General features: G+C 39.2%; 1 protein-coding gene across 5 annotated transcripts in view; it reads right to left on the reverse strand.

Moving 5' to 3' along the window:
- Positions 1–13,350, reverse strand: part of VPS13D (vacuolar protein sorting 13 homolog D) — a 415,828-nt gene extending 402,478 nt beyond the window's left edge. For 3 of the 5 annotated variants that reach the window (XM_007491757.3, XM_007491755.3, XM_007491758.3), the window contains exons 1-2: positions 13,224–13,350; positions 9,339–9,508 (exon numbers count right to left, since the gene is read on the reverse strand). In XM_007491757.3, coding sequence (XP_007491819.2) covers positions 9,339–9,435 — 97 coding nt within the window. In that variant the 5' untranslated portion in view covers positions 9,436–9,508; positions 13,224–13,350. Of the gene's footprint in view, positions 1–9,338; positions 9,509–11,616; positions 11,818–11,908; positions 12,923–13,223 lie in introns of those variants that run through there. The other 2 variants (XM_016422198.2, XM_007491756.3) reach the window with 2 other exon arrangements.
- Between the last annotated feature and the right edge of the window lie 1,502 nt (positions 13,351–14,852).

The raw sequence follows: 14,852 nt of genomic DNA on the forward strand, positions 1-14,852 counted from the left end.
TGAAAGCTAATGACTTCACAAGATATCAAGAAACAATAAAACAAAATAAAAAGAATGAAAAAAATTAAATAAAATTTGAACTATCTCACTAGAAAAACAACTGACCTAGAAAATCGATTCAGGAGAGAGAATTTAAGAATTACTGGTCTCTGTGAAAGGCATGATTAAAAAAAAAGCCTAGACATTATCTTTCAGGAAATTATCAGAGCAACTAAATGACTCAGGGGATAGAGAGCCAGCCTGGAAATGAGAGATCCTCGGTTCAAATCTAGCCTCAGACACTTCCTAGCTGTGTCTTCCTGGGCAAGTAATTTAACCCCAATTGCCTAGCCCTTACAACTCTTCTGCCTTAGAACCAATACTTAGTATCACTTCTAAGACAGAAGGTATGGGTTTAAAAAAAGAAAATAAATTATTAAGGAAATTTATCCTGATATCCTAAAACATAAGGGTAAAATAGAAAAGGAAAGAATCTGCCAGTCACCTCCTGAAAGAGATCCCCAAATGAAAACTCTGAGAAATATTATAGCCAAATTCCAAAACTTCCAGGTCAAGGAGAAAATACTGCAAGAATTCAGAAAGAAACAAGTCAAATATTGTAGAGCTAGCCAGAATAACACAAAATTTAGCAGCTTCTACATTAAGGTCCTGAAGGGTTTATAATATGATAAAGGAGTTAGGATTACAACCAAGACTCACCACCAACAAAAATGAATATAATCCTTATGGAGAAAGAATAGGCAAAGAAAGTCCATCTAAGTATCCTGACAGATCATTCTCTGAAATGCCAACTCTCACAAAATCCTGAGAACTTACCATTCTTCTCAGTATTAATTCATCAGGATGCATTCCAATCTCCCAAATTTATCAACTACAATTAAGATGTTTAGCAGAAATACTTGAACTATAGCTGACAGAATTTCTTAAGAGATGACTTGCTTATTGCCTTTTGCCTAAATCACTCTTTAAATAAAAATCTTTATTTTTACAAACTAAACAAATACTTGATGTCAACCAAAATATAATTTGTAGCACTAAGATGCAGGGATCCCTTTTCCCCACAAGAATCTCAAAATCCTTGCTTTACACCACTATAAATATAATCAATGCTTGATTTTCATGAGACAAACTATTTCAGTTTGTTGTTCTCCCCACATCACTCATCTGCCTTGCCTCTACTGCCTATCCCTGGTCACCTAGTCAATTTCAATATATAGTTGAAACTCCTACACAAATGCAAGAAGTCAATAAACTGATCTGCTCGTATGTCATTCTCAGAATTTTGACTATGTATTAATGATATATCTATACAAAAACCTTTTCTATTTAATAATTCTAAATGATCAGCTGGGAGGAAAAAAGGAACTACAAAACCATACCATACATACAAAACCAAAAACAGTATACTGAGGGTCCCAAAATTGCATATGTAAGTGCTGGAGCTTGGCAGTAAAATAGAAAACCAGGGACAACTAGAAAAGAACTTCATCCTGGTTCTAATGAAAAAAACAGAGAAAAGTGGGTCTACCACTGGCTCTGGGAGATAGCCAAGACAAGCAACTCCACTATTAGTTTGTTGGTCTAGATGGGGCAAAAAAGAAAGGGCATATAATAGCCTCTGGGTCAAATGAGTCATCAGTGCCCAGGCCTTGGACTCTGTAAGAGTATCAGACAGATACCACTGCTGGGTTTATACCCCAAAGAGATAATAAGGAAAAAGACTTATACAAAAATATTTATAGCTGCACTCTTTGTAATGGCAAAAAATTGGAAAATGAAGGGATGCTCTTGGGGACTGGCTAAACAAATTGTGGTATCTGTTGGTGATAGAATAATATTGTGCTCAAAGGAATAACTGAAGGAATTCCATGTGAACTGGAACGACCTCCAGGAATTGATGCAGAGTAAAAGGAGCAGAACCAGGAGAATGTTATACACAGAGATGGATACACTGTGGCACAATCGAATACAATGGACTTCTCTATAGTAGCAATGCAATGATCCAAGACAATTCTGAGAGACTTATGAGAAAGAACACTATCCACATCCAGCGGACTGTGGGAGTAGAAACAGAGAAGAAAAGCAATTGCTTGATCACATGGTTCGATGGGGACATGATTAGGGATGTAGACTCTAAATGATCACTCTAGTGCAAATATTAATAATATGGAAATAGGTCTTGATCAATGACAGATGTAAAACCCAGTGGAATTGCTCGTTGGCTACAGGAGGAGGGTGAGAGGGGAAGGAAAGAACATGATTCATGGAACCATGGAAAAATATTCTAAATCAATTAATTAAATAAACTTAAAAAAAAAAAAAAGAGCATCAGGCAGCCCTCATCTTTTGCCAGGCTGACCTAACACACTTACACCAGCCTCAATATTTGGATTATCTAAGCTTTCATTGCATTTGGATCTCTCTTTTGACTCTATGACACTTGGTTTTGCATTGTACTCATTTGTGTGCATATTGTATTCTTAATTATAACAGAGTATAAAGTCTTTAAGGCCAAAAACAATGCCATTTTCATCTATAGATCCTTAATAAAATACCTTGAACATTATAGACACTTTCCATTTTCCATAATCTCTGTCCCTCAAACAAATGAAATTATCCTTTCCTTTACATGACATATGTAGAATACTACATTTACATTTATATTTACATCCCATTTACACAGGAGAGAACAACACTTTGGTGTCAAATAATAGGTTCTTATCTCACCTCTTACAATTAATTACTCCCTGTGTGACCTTGGACAAGTGACTCAACCTCCCTAGGGCCTCAGTTTCTTATCTGTAAAATGACATGGTGGGTCTAGATGGTCTCTGAGGTCTTTCCCAACACTGGACCTATGAACCTTTGAACTTAGTTTTCTAATTTAAAGTGTCTAGATTAAGTACAAGCTTTCTGGAGAACAATTTCAAACAACGCCCAAAGGGCTATAAAATTGTGTTTACCCTGTGACCAAGCAACCCCACTACTAGGTCTGAATCCCAAAAAGCAAATAACAAGGAAAAGGACCTATCTGTACAAAAATATTTTGAGCAGCTTTTTTGTGGTGGCAATGTCTTGGAAATTGAGGGGATGCCCATCAATTGGGGAATAGCTAAATGAATTGAGGTATATGACTGTGATGAAATACTACTCAACTATAAGAAATAATGAGCAAAATGGTTTCAGAAAAACCTTGGTAGATATAAAAAGAACTCATGCAAAGTGACATGAGAAGAACCTGGAGAACACTGTGCACAGTAATAGTCACATTGTAAGGATGTTCCAACTGTGAAAGAAGAAAGAAAAAAGTTATTCTGATCATTTAAATGATCCAAGACAATTCCAAAGACCTCATGATGAAAAAGTGCCTTCTACCTACTGAAAGAGAACTGATGAACTCTGAATGTGGACTGAAGCATATTTTTATAGCTGGGAGGAGAAGGGGGAAGAATATGTTTTGCAGGACTTCACATGCACAATCTATATTATATTGTTTGTCTTCTCAAGGAAGGGGTAAGGGTGGGAAGGAGGGAGAAAATTTGAAACTCAAAAAAAATTTAATTAATGCTCATTTTTTACATGTAAATTGGGGAAAATTTAACAAATTAAATTTTTGAAATTTTAAACGAATTGTCTAGTTTATAAAACAAAATTTTAATGAGAATAATTTAAAGGAAGAAATTTTCACACCAACCAACTTTTTTCAATAGCAATGCCAAACAATTAGAATGTATACTACCAGAAGACAGGCAGATTAGTGAGTGAACAGGTTTAGAATAAGAAAGATTTGTTTTCCTAGGTTCAAATCTGGCCTCAGACACTTACTAGCTATATGACCCTGGGCAAGTCACTTAACCTGTTGGCCTCAGCTTCCTCAACTGGAGAAAGAACTGGCAAACAGCTTTAGTATCTTTGCCAAGAAAACCTTAAACTGGGTCATGAATCATCAGACACAACTGGAAAAACTGAACAACAACAAAAAAATGACAAATATGAATTTAATAAATAGATCAATCTGTATAAATTGGTACCAAAAAATAAACAAAAGTACAATATACATCATGACTATAATAGAAATGAAAAGGTCACTAAAAGGAAACTGAATTTTAAGTAAGTGAAAAACCAGTAACAGTCTCAAAATAGATAACGGAAACTATCTCCTTCTGCTTTACAGGTAAGGTGGAAAACTTAGGGCAGAATGTTGAATTATACCATGAGAAGTAGTAACAGAGGCTTATGTTTAACTGTTTTTATTAGTTACAAGGTTGAGTTCAGTTTCAAAAGCTGGGAAGGAGAGTCAGTATACTATATCCAGAAACGATTGTACTATAAAAACCAAAGGATAGAAGGTGGAGTAGAGGCAGGAGCTCTCAAATCTCTCTGAAAACCCCTTCCAAACAACCTTAGAATAAAGTTTCAAAATGAATCCTAGAGTGACAGAACCAATAAAGGGATGAGGTAATTTTCCTGCAGAAGACAACTTGGAAGGTGGGGAGAGAAGGTCTCTTTCACTAGGAGTCAGAGGGGAGCACATTCTGCAACAAAGTCACACCAAGAGTGTAGGTCAATAGTGAGGTCCCCTCTATTCCCATTACTTGAGGTTCTGAACCTAGGCCCAGGCCAACTGTGAGATCCCAAGTCCTTGACTAAGCAACAACAGAGCACCTCCCCCCCAAAGTTCTGAGCCCCAGCAAAACTCACCAATACACCTGGCTAGTGCAGGCCTGTGGTAAGGCCCCTGGTGAGGCCCTGAGCACTAGCACAAGCCAACAGCAAGGCCCTATGTCCTAGGCACAGGGCAGACCACATAAACTGGATAGTATAGGCTTATGGTGAGGTCCCTGGTAAGGCCCTGTAATATAGTGAGGAGAAAGAGAACTTCAATGGTGTGCTTGGTCTTGAAAACCAAGAACAGTCCCTGTACGAGACTATATCAGCAGTAGGAGGCAGCTTCCACAGCTCTCAGCCCATAAGCCATCATACTACTTTGGAAGAACTAAAACTTGCAGATACCCAGAACTAGAGCTGAGAGTAGCAGCAAGTAAATACCAAAGCTCAATACAGAGAAAGAACTGTGGGAGTAGAAACAGAAAAGAAAAACAACTGCTTGATCATATGAGTCGATGGGGATATGATAGGGAATGTACTCTCTAAATGATCACCCTAGTGCAAATATCAATAATATGGAAATGGGTCTTGATCAATGACACATGTAAAACTCAGTGGAATTGAGTGTTAGCTATAGAAGGGGGGTGGGAGAAGGGTGGGAGGAGAGGAGGGAAAGAACATGAATCACGTAACCATGGAAAATTTTTCTTTAATTAATCAATTAAATAAAATTTTTAAAAAAAGAAAAAATACCAAAGCTCAGAGAGTGATCCCTATATCCTGGAAAAACCCACCTTTAAGATAAAAATAAAGTCAAGAAAAAAGTTGGGGAAATGAGCAAATGTAAAAAAAAAACTAACCACAGAAAATTATTTTAGAGACAAAATAGGGCAAGGCACAAACTCAGAAGGGAACAATGAAATCAAAGCAGCTACATGCAAAACTTCAAAGAAAATTGATCTTGGACTCTAGAAGAGCTTAAAAAAGATTTCAAAAATCAAATTAGAGGGGCAAAGGAAAAATGGGGAAAAGAAATGAAAGTGGTACAAGAAGAAAATAAGACCTTAAAAAAGCAGAATTGACCAAATAGTAAAGGCGGCACAAAAATCTGAAGAGAATTTTTTTTAAAACAGAATTGACGGGGGCAGCTGGGTAGCTCAGTGGATTGAGAGCCAGGACTAGAGACGGGAGGCCCTAGGTTCAAATCTGGCCTCAGCCACTTCCCAGCTGTGTGACCCTGGGCAAGTCACTTGACCCTCATTGCCTAAAAAAAAAAAACAGAATTGACTAAATGGAAAAAGTAGAAAAATCCAATGAAGAAAAATAACTTCTTAAAAAGCAGAATTGATCAAACAGAAAGGTTCACTGAAGAAAATAATCCCCTAAAAATTAGAATTGGGCAAATTAAAGCTAATAACTTTATGAAATATCAAGAAACAATAAAAACAAATTCAAAAGAATGAAAAAATAGAAAATATGAAATATCTCACTGGGAAAACAACTCACCTGAAAAACTGAATCAGAAGAGATAATTTAAGAATTATTGGACTACCTGAAATTAACGATTAAAAAAAACACCTAGACATCACATTATAAGAAAGTATAAAACCTGTCCTAATAATCTTGAACAAGAGGGTAAAACAGAAATTGAAAGAATCCACTTATCATCTCCTGAAAGAGATCCCCAAAGGAAAATGCCCCAAAATATTTTTAACCAAGTTCTACAGATCCCAGGCCAAGGAGAAAATACTGCAAGAAGTCAGGAAAAAAAATACAAACATCATGAAGTCATAGTCAGGTTTATATAAGACTTAGCAGCAACTACATTAAAAGATTGAAAGGCTTGGAATATAATATTCCAGAAGGCAAAGAAGCTAGGTTTACAACCAAGAATCATCCACCCAGCAAAACTGAGTATATCCTATTAGGAGAGAAATGGTAATTTAATGAAATAGAAGATTTCCAATTATTCCTGATGAAAAGACCAGATCTGAACAGAAAATCTGATGTTCAAATACAGGACTCTCAAAAGCATAAAAACATAAACAGGAAAGAGAAAACTTAAGCAATTCAATAAAGTCAAATTGTTTATATTGCTATACGTATGGGAAGATGATACCTATAACTCTTATGAGTTTTATCATTATTAGGGCAGTTAGAAGTATACATAGACAAAGGATATGGAAATAAGTGGACTATGATGGCATATTTCACACCCTCCAAAAAAAAAAGAAAAAAGAAAACAAGTGGTGAAAAAGAGGATTGTATGGACAGAAGAGAAGGGAGAGAATGGGGTCAATTATCTCACCCAAAGAAGAGAGGAAAAAGCTATTAAAGTGAAGGATGTGGGTAAAGACAGGCAATGCTTAAACCTTATTCTCAATGAAAATGACTGAGAGAGAGAATAATATCCATAATCAGTTGGATATAGAAATCTAACTTACCCGATAGGGAAGCAGCAGGGGGAAAAGAAAAGAGATGAAGCATAATAGCGAAGGTAATTTGAGGGAGTTAGAATTGTAGTTAGAAGTAAACTTGTGAAGAGGGACAGAGGAAAGAGAGAAAGAACAAGAACAAAAGGGGAAAATAGGATGGAAGAGAATATACAGTTAGTACAAGATGTAAAATAAATCATTTTGATTGTATTAAATTTAAAAGGCTTTGTACAAATGGAAATATTGCAACCAAAATTAAAAGGGAAACAATAAACTGAGAGGGAGGGGATTTACAACAAATTTCTCTGATAAAGGCTTTATTTCTCAACTATATAGAGAATTGTGTCAATTTTATAAAAATATAAGTCATTCCTCAATTGACAAAGGGTCAAAGGACATAGACAAGCAGTTCTCACATGAAAAAAATCAAAGCTAACTATAGCCATATGAAAAAAATGTTCTAAATCACTATTGATTAGAGGAATGCAAATTAAAACAGCCATAAAGTACTACCTAATACCTATGATATTAGCTAATATGACAGTAAAGGAAAATAAATGTTGGAGAGAATGGGGCAAAATTGGGACACCAATACATTATTTTTTTTAACTAATACATTATTGGTAGAGTTATGAACTGATTGAACCATTATGGAGAGCAATCTGGAACTATGCCCAAAGGCTTATAAAACTGTGCATATTCTTTGATCCAGGAATACCATTACTAGGTCTGGACACCAAAGAGATTTTTTTTTTAAAGGAGGGGAGAAGAACCTATTTGCATGTAAAGGTTTGTAGCAGCTTTTTTTGTGGTGGCAAAGAACTGGAAATTGAGGGAATGTCCAACAACTGGGGAATGACAGGACAAATTATGGTTTATGATTATTATGGAATACTATTGCACTAAAAGAAATGATGAGCAGGATGACCACAGAAAAACCTGAAAGACCTGCATAAACTGGTGCAGAGTAAGGTAAGCAGAACCAGTAAAACACTATATACCATAACAATACTGTATGACGATCAAGTGTAAAAGACTTTGCTATTCTGAGCAATACAATGATCCAACATAGTTCTGAAAGATTTTAAATAATGTTATTCATCTTCATAAAAGAACTAATGGAGTATGAATGAAGATCAAAGCATACTATTTTTAATATTTTTTTTGTTTTTATTTTTGGATTATGGTTTTATGTGAGAAGATTCTCACAACATATATAACCCAGATTGAATTGCTTGCCAGCTCATGGAAGGCGGAGGGAAGGGAGGAAGGGGCAACTTGGATCATATAACTTTGGAAAACTTATATGGAAATTTATTACATAAAATAAAATATCTATATAATTAGATCAAACATGTAAAATCCAGATCAAATTGCTTACCATATTGGAGAGGAAAAAAAAGGAAGAGAGGGAAGGAGACAATTTGGGTAATATAATTTCAGAAAACATATGTAAGAAATTGGTATTAAAGGCAATTGGGAAAATAAAATATTAAACCAAAAAAAAAAGAGAGTATAATAAAAAACCTATTTTAAAAAAATTTTTGACTGAAAAAGAAAACACATTAAAAACATCTTATTTAACTCCCTTATTTTACAGATAAGGAAACTGAGTGAGAAGAATGAAGTCTCTTCTCTGAGGTCACAAATGAGGGTCAGGAGCACAGTTAGCCTTGGAACTTGGGTCAGTTTTGGAGTCTGGGTCCCCTAAGACTCTTTCAATCCTTACCAGCTTTGCTCCTAACTCTCCAAGCTGTTCTCTCATAGGTCACATAAGTCTCTTCACTGTGGAACCCTCTTCACTATACACATAGAAACCTCACCCTAGAAACCCTCAATGCATACCTGAATTCTTCACCTTAAAATCTTCTCAATGTGCGCCCCTGGCACACAGAAAGCACTTAATGATGCTTGTTGATTTGACTTTCCACTATACCACCTGGCTTTCAGAAAATCTATCTGAGACTTCACATTAATAAAGTAGCATATATTTTATAATGGCCAAAAACTCCAAACCACATATGAAATCTTATTTCTAAAACATTATTCTTTAATTTTATTAATTCTAGAAGAAATCAGCAGTAAACTTAAATTATTTTATCAAGTGAAATAATGCATGTAAACTGCAAACTCAAATATGAACTACTATAAATGACATCTATCACATAAATACATAATGGCTTTTAGATGCATTTTGTAAAAAAAAAAATTTTTAACATTTTATTATTCTGAATATAAATGGGAATCAATTGTGAAAGGTCATACAATGCCAAAGGCAAACAAACATAGCCTTACCTTTTAGAAGTGCTACAGAAAGTTGGTCAGTGTTCAAATTACTGACATATTTGCCCAAATAAGTATTAAGAACCCAGGCTACAAGACCTTCCAACATGACTGTGTCTTAAGGAGATGTTTAAGTCTCTAATGTCATTCTCTCTCACATTCACTCATGGTTACAGAAGAATCTGGAGGAAAGAAAAAAATGTGAAATGCATTTACTAAGTCAATCTTCCTAAGCTGCCCTCAAGCACATGTATTTTTTGGCAGCAGAATATAATTTCAACTCAAAAATTTCTAATCCAAAATAGACCCAAAAATCCATAAAAGGTTCAAAATATCATCTCAATAAATTACTCAATGAGAACTAACAATATACTTCACTGAATTGCATCAGGATTGGATTATTCTAGATCAAGGCAAAGCTAAAGTGACTCTATTATCCTAAGAAAATGTACCAATGTTTACCCCACTCTACTGGATTTGTCATTCTAGGTCACTCAATTCAGGTTTAGAAATTAGCTCTTTATAATTTAGGAGGATGAGAATCTAGAAAGAGGACTTTTCATATTTGGATTGAACTAGATGGCCTCTGAGATGCCTCTTCCAAATCTGAAATTCTGTGTACAAACCCTTAAAGATGGGAAAATTCTTTCATATGCCACAGAAAAATTTATAGTAATAGAAAAACTATCTATTACTGTTGGTAAAAAGTAAAGTTCTGATAAGTCCTAAGAAAATTCAGCATTTATTTATTTATTTATTATGAAAACAAATGAACTTTATTTGGTTCTAACTAATGGAACTCAGTCCTGAGCTACTGAGTGTGAGAGCTAAGATACCTGCAAAGCAGTTAGAATAACAGAAACAGAAGTGGGTTTGGTATCAGGAAATCTGTATTCAAATTCTGGTTCTGACATTAACCTAAAGTTATGTCGCACTTTTAGGAGCCTCTGTTTTCTTATCCAAAAAAATAAAAGAGGGGGGGGGATAATGATACTTGAATTGCCTCCCTTAATAGAGTTGATAGAGAGCATGCATTTTGTAAACCTTAAAACACTATAGTCTCTGACACTAGCTATGTGACCCTGGGCAAGTCACTTAAACCTGTTTGCCTTAGTTTCCTCATCTATAAAATGAACTAGACAAAGAAATGACAAACTATTCCAGTACCTTTGCCAAGAAAATTAAAACTACAACACTATGGAAATGTGAGTTGTCATAATTATGACCTATTACATTGATACATTCAATCAATATATGAGGAAATGAGGCCCAATAAGGTTAGATGAGTTTCTCAGGTCCTTCAGCTAACAGATCACAATTGAAAATTCTGAGAGACACATCTTCCTCTAGTCCACTAATCCACTCTCACCTCTCAATCATTCGATTCAGTCTTAAGAAAGAGAGATACCTGTTATGTGTGCCAGGGAATTGATCCCACTTGGAACATTTTCACCTTCAGGATCATTTTCAGGCATTTTCTCTCATCTCTCAGTGATTCACACTGTTGCCAAATGCATAATGCCATCTACTATTGCTGAACTAACAAAAAACATAATCCGTTTCTAATCAATTGTGTTAAGCTCACATCTCCCAGCCAATCTTGATGGCTGTTGTCCAGAGGCAAGTTGTAGCCTAAATACAGTAATGTATTAAAAATTAAAGAAAATAGACTTTAAACAGGTGGGACCCTGGAAATCATCTATTTGATGAGGAAAACTGAGGCCCAGGGAGCATAAGTGACTTTCCCACAAAGCCATGCACCTCTTTTCTGATAGATCAAGAACTAGATGCTGTGTCTTCTGACTCCCCATTCAAGACTCCCATTATACCACACCATAGGAGATTAAATAATTTGCTTTAAAATGCTTAGAAAACAACATTTTATAGAAACCGATAAGTTTTAGGGATGTTGTTGGGTATGCCTTATATAAAGATGAAGTTAAAAAACAAATGAAGTTATGAAAACAAACCTAAACATCTTCCTGACAGCATGAGAAAATGAAATGCCACATGAAAGAATGCCTACTGTACTCTTAAAACAATTAAACTGACAAATTATAGAGTTGTGGCAGCAGCTGGAGAAGCCAAGGGGCATATCAAGAATGGGAAGGTGTCTGTGTTCCTAGTTAGACTAGCCAAGTTAATTCATCAGGGCAACTTCTCTCATGAACCAAGCCTCAGTCAGGAATGACACTTGGTATTAAACTCAAGCTGTTTTACAGCCTCAAGTTCTTTCTACTGTCCTCTCCAATCAGTGTCAAGCACTTACCCCTTCCTGATTCTCTCTCACCTTGCCCTTGTCTGGTTATACAAAGTGGGTGTAGCTGGTGATCAATCAGCCCCTATACTCGGCCAACTGGCTGGAATGCATGACCTTGAGTCCACCAGGATCCCCATTCCAGAGTGGCATAAGCCTAAAGTAAGAGGTCTCCTCAGTTTCCCCATTGAAACAATGCTCCCATTCCTCCCCCCAGGATGGCAACTGCTGACTAGCAGAGATACAAGTGTGCTGGGAGGGAAAGCCCAGAGTAGGCAGAGTACAGTAATAGGAAAAGAAAACATCAGCAAGTGAAAGATAGTACCTCTTTCTCCACATCCCTGCTGGCTCCCAACAGAGAAGACATGGAGGAAACAAACCAGGGGACTAACTGCCCATCACATTGCCCAGTTTCCTGAATGTGAGAGGGCATCTCTGTTGCCTGAGTCAGGGTCCTGTCACAGGCTCCCTCCTCAAGAAGGGGAGGCACAAGGCTGCACAGGCTCTAGAAAGGAGTACCCTGGCTCCTTCTACCCAATACCAGAAGCCTGGGCTTCCCTTCTGGGGAGGGTGGCCCTCAACACAGGTAGCATTAGAGCCTGGGTGACTGGCAACTTGGGAAGTTTGTACCTAGTGAAGTGGGAGGGAGGCTACCCTGAGGGCTTAGGGAAGGAGCAGGTGCCACAGACTAGGCATTGTTAGGACATGTCCCCTTCCCCTCCATAGCCAAATATATCACACAGGGTCAAAGGGGACAGGGCTGCAACAAGGTTGGGTCTCACCCATTTTGGGTTAAGGGGAGCAGGCGTGCTTCAAGCACAGGCCAACTTGGACTCAGATTGGTCTTAAAAATGCACTTTATTTCCCCCAAACACTCAGACTTGCGCAATCTGACCCACATTTCTCACATTCACACCGGCTGACTCTTCGAACAATAACGTCCATCGTGCCCAGACTCTCTAGCTCACACCCACGCTCACGTTTATAGTAAACTCATCCTCACACCCACTTAGAAACATCAAGTGCACACACAGTCAGTCACACATGTACTGATACACTCAGGTGCGGACACTCGATTTTCACATTCCCGGGCACTTTCGGTCGAAGTCTTGTCACACTCACTGGGTGAATCTGCACAGTCTACACTGGGTCACTATCGCTGGCACACTAGACACTCACCCCTACCAGTCCGGCCCAGTCACAAATGTTCACACTCAGGCACACACTCGAGGTCACCTACGCTGACATACTCGGGCACACAGGGTCATGCTGTCACAAACTCAGTGTCACCCATGCTGACACACTCAAGGCACACTCACCCCTACAAGCCCGGCCCAGTCACGTGTATTCACACTCAGGCACACACTTAGGGTCACTCACTCTGACACGCTTGGATCACTCTCCCATTCATCCCCCAGCCCCACCTCTAGCCGCGCCCCCACACTTTGCCCCCAGCTTCCTGCCGGCCTCCAGGGTCTGGGGGGTTCCGGGAGTCCCCGCTCTTGCCCCCTAACCCCGGTAGCTCTCTTCCTCTCTATCTCTGGGGAAGGGGGGGCAGGACGGACCAGCCTCAGGCCAGAGGTCCCGGGGTCCCGCAGCCCCGCCCAGTCCCGCCCCTCCAGCGCCCCCCGGCTCCCCACCTGCCGACGCCTCAGCCGCTCTTCCTCCTCCTCCGTCTCCTCCCTCCCTCTCTGGCCCCTCAATGGCGCCCGCTGTCGCTGCGACCCGACAAGACCCAACCAATAGAGCCCGCGCCCTCGATGTGGGTCCAGCCCAAAAAGGGAAGGAGCGAGAGCCGAGTCATCGATGGACCTGCCCCTCCGCCCCGCCCACTACTCGCGTACAGACGAATTGGGCGGGCCCCTCTTTCTGCCTATGTTTCAGCCTCCTCCCCGACGCCCGTCCCTCCCTCCTCCTCCTCTGCTCCACGCCCGGGGACGCTGGGAACCTGCAGGCGGACTTTGGGCTCCGGTGCTGTGTGACCTTGACAGAACCGCATTCCTCTCTGAGCTCCTGGCGCCTTTGGGGGAGAGTAGGACGGGTCCGGACGTCCTCGGCACCCTTCGGCTCTGCAAGCGGGGCCCTTCCACCTCCGCTTCTCCTGACCCGTGGCCTTGCAGGTTTCCTGAGAATGAACGCCAAACTGGACTTCAAAAGAATCTTGGACACAACTAAAAAGAACCGGCTTCGGACTAAGAAAACCCGAAACCGACTCTGCTGCTCGTCAAGCTGTGGATATACGAGCATTTATTAAACACCTGTGCTTAGCGCTGTGTCCGGGGCTATGAAGAATGGCACCAGACTGGCCCTGCCCTCAAGGAGCTCACAGACTAATGGGGGACACAACCAGCAAACCATGCAACACCAAAGAAAGAGACAGGATTCACCAGAGAGTTTCCTAGAGAGGGATGCTAGCACTAAGGGTGTCAAGAAAGAAGGGGGACTAAGGGGTAGCTGGGTGGCTGTACTGAGAGCCAGGCCTAGAGATGAGAGGTCCTGGGTTCAAATTTGACCTCAGATGCTTCCCAGCTGTGTGACCCTGGACAAGTCCTTTAACCCCCATCACCAGCCCTTATTCTTCTGCCTTGGAACCAATGCCCAGTGTTGATTCTAAGATGGAAGGTGAGGGTTTAATAAAATAAAAATAATTTTGAAAAAGAAAGAATGGGAAAACTTGACTTGTGTTTGAAGGAAGCCAGAGTAACCGGGAGAGGGGATAAACTGGTAGACTGATAGATCTGGGCAACATCAACAAGCATTTAGTAAGCACTGACTGTGTGCTGGGTACTGTATCCAGGCCTCATGGGATATAAAAAAAAAAATGAAAGAATCCCAGACCTCTCGGAGCTTAGACTTTTGGAGGACAAAATATTCACATAATGCACATATGTACATTTATAAAAGATAAGAACAAGATCATTTTAATAGGGGGGAAAGGAGCTGAAAAAGAGATGAGGCAGTTTGGAAAATACAAAATTTTTTTTTGGTTGTTTTTTAAACCCTTACCAGAGGTAAGGTTTTTAAATCTAGAATTGTTTCCAAGACAAATGATTGATAAGGGCTAAGCAACTGGAGTTAAGTGACTCATACAGGGTCATACAGCTAGGAAGTATCTGAGGCTATATTTAAACCCAAGACCTTAGTCTCTGGTTCTCTACTCGAAGAAACACCTATCTGCCCCTGTAAGTTCCTTTCTAGTAGGGATTGTTTCATTCTTTGTACTTCTATCTCCAGTGTCTGGCACATAGTAGGTGCTTAATAAATACTTG

This window comes from Monodelphis domestica, chromosome 4, assembly GCF_027887165.1.
Source record: "Monodelphis domestica isolate mMonDom1 chromosome 4, mMonDom1.pri, whole genome shotgun sequence".
NCBI lineage: Eukaryota > Metazoa > Chordata > Mammalia > Didelphimorphia > Didelphidae > Monodelphis > Monodelphis domestica.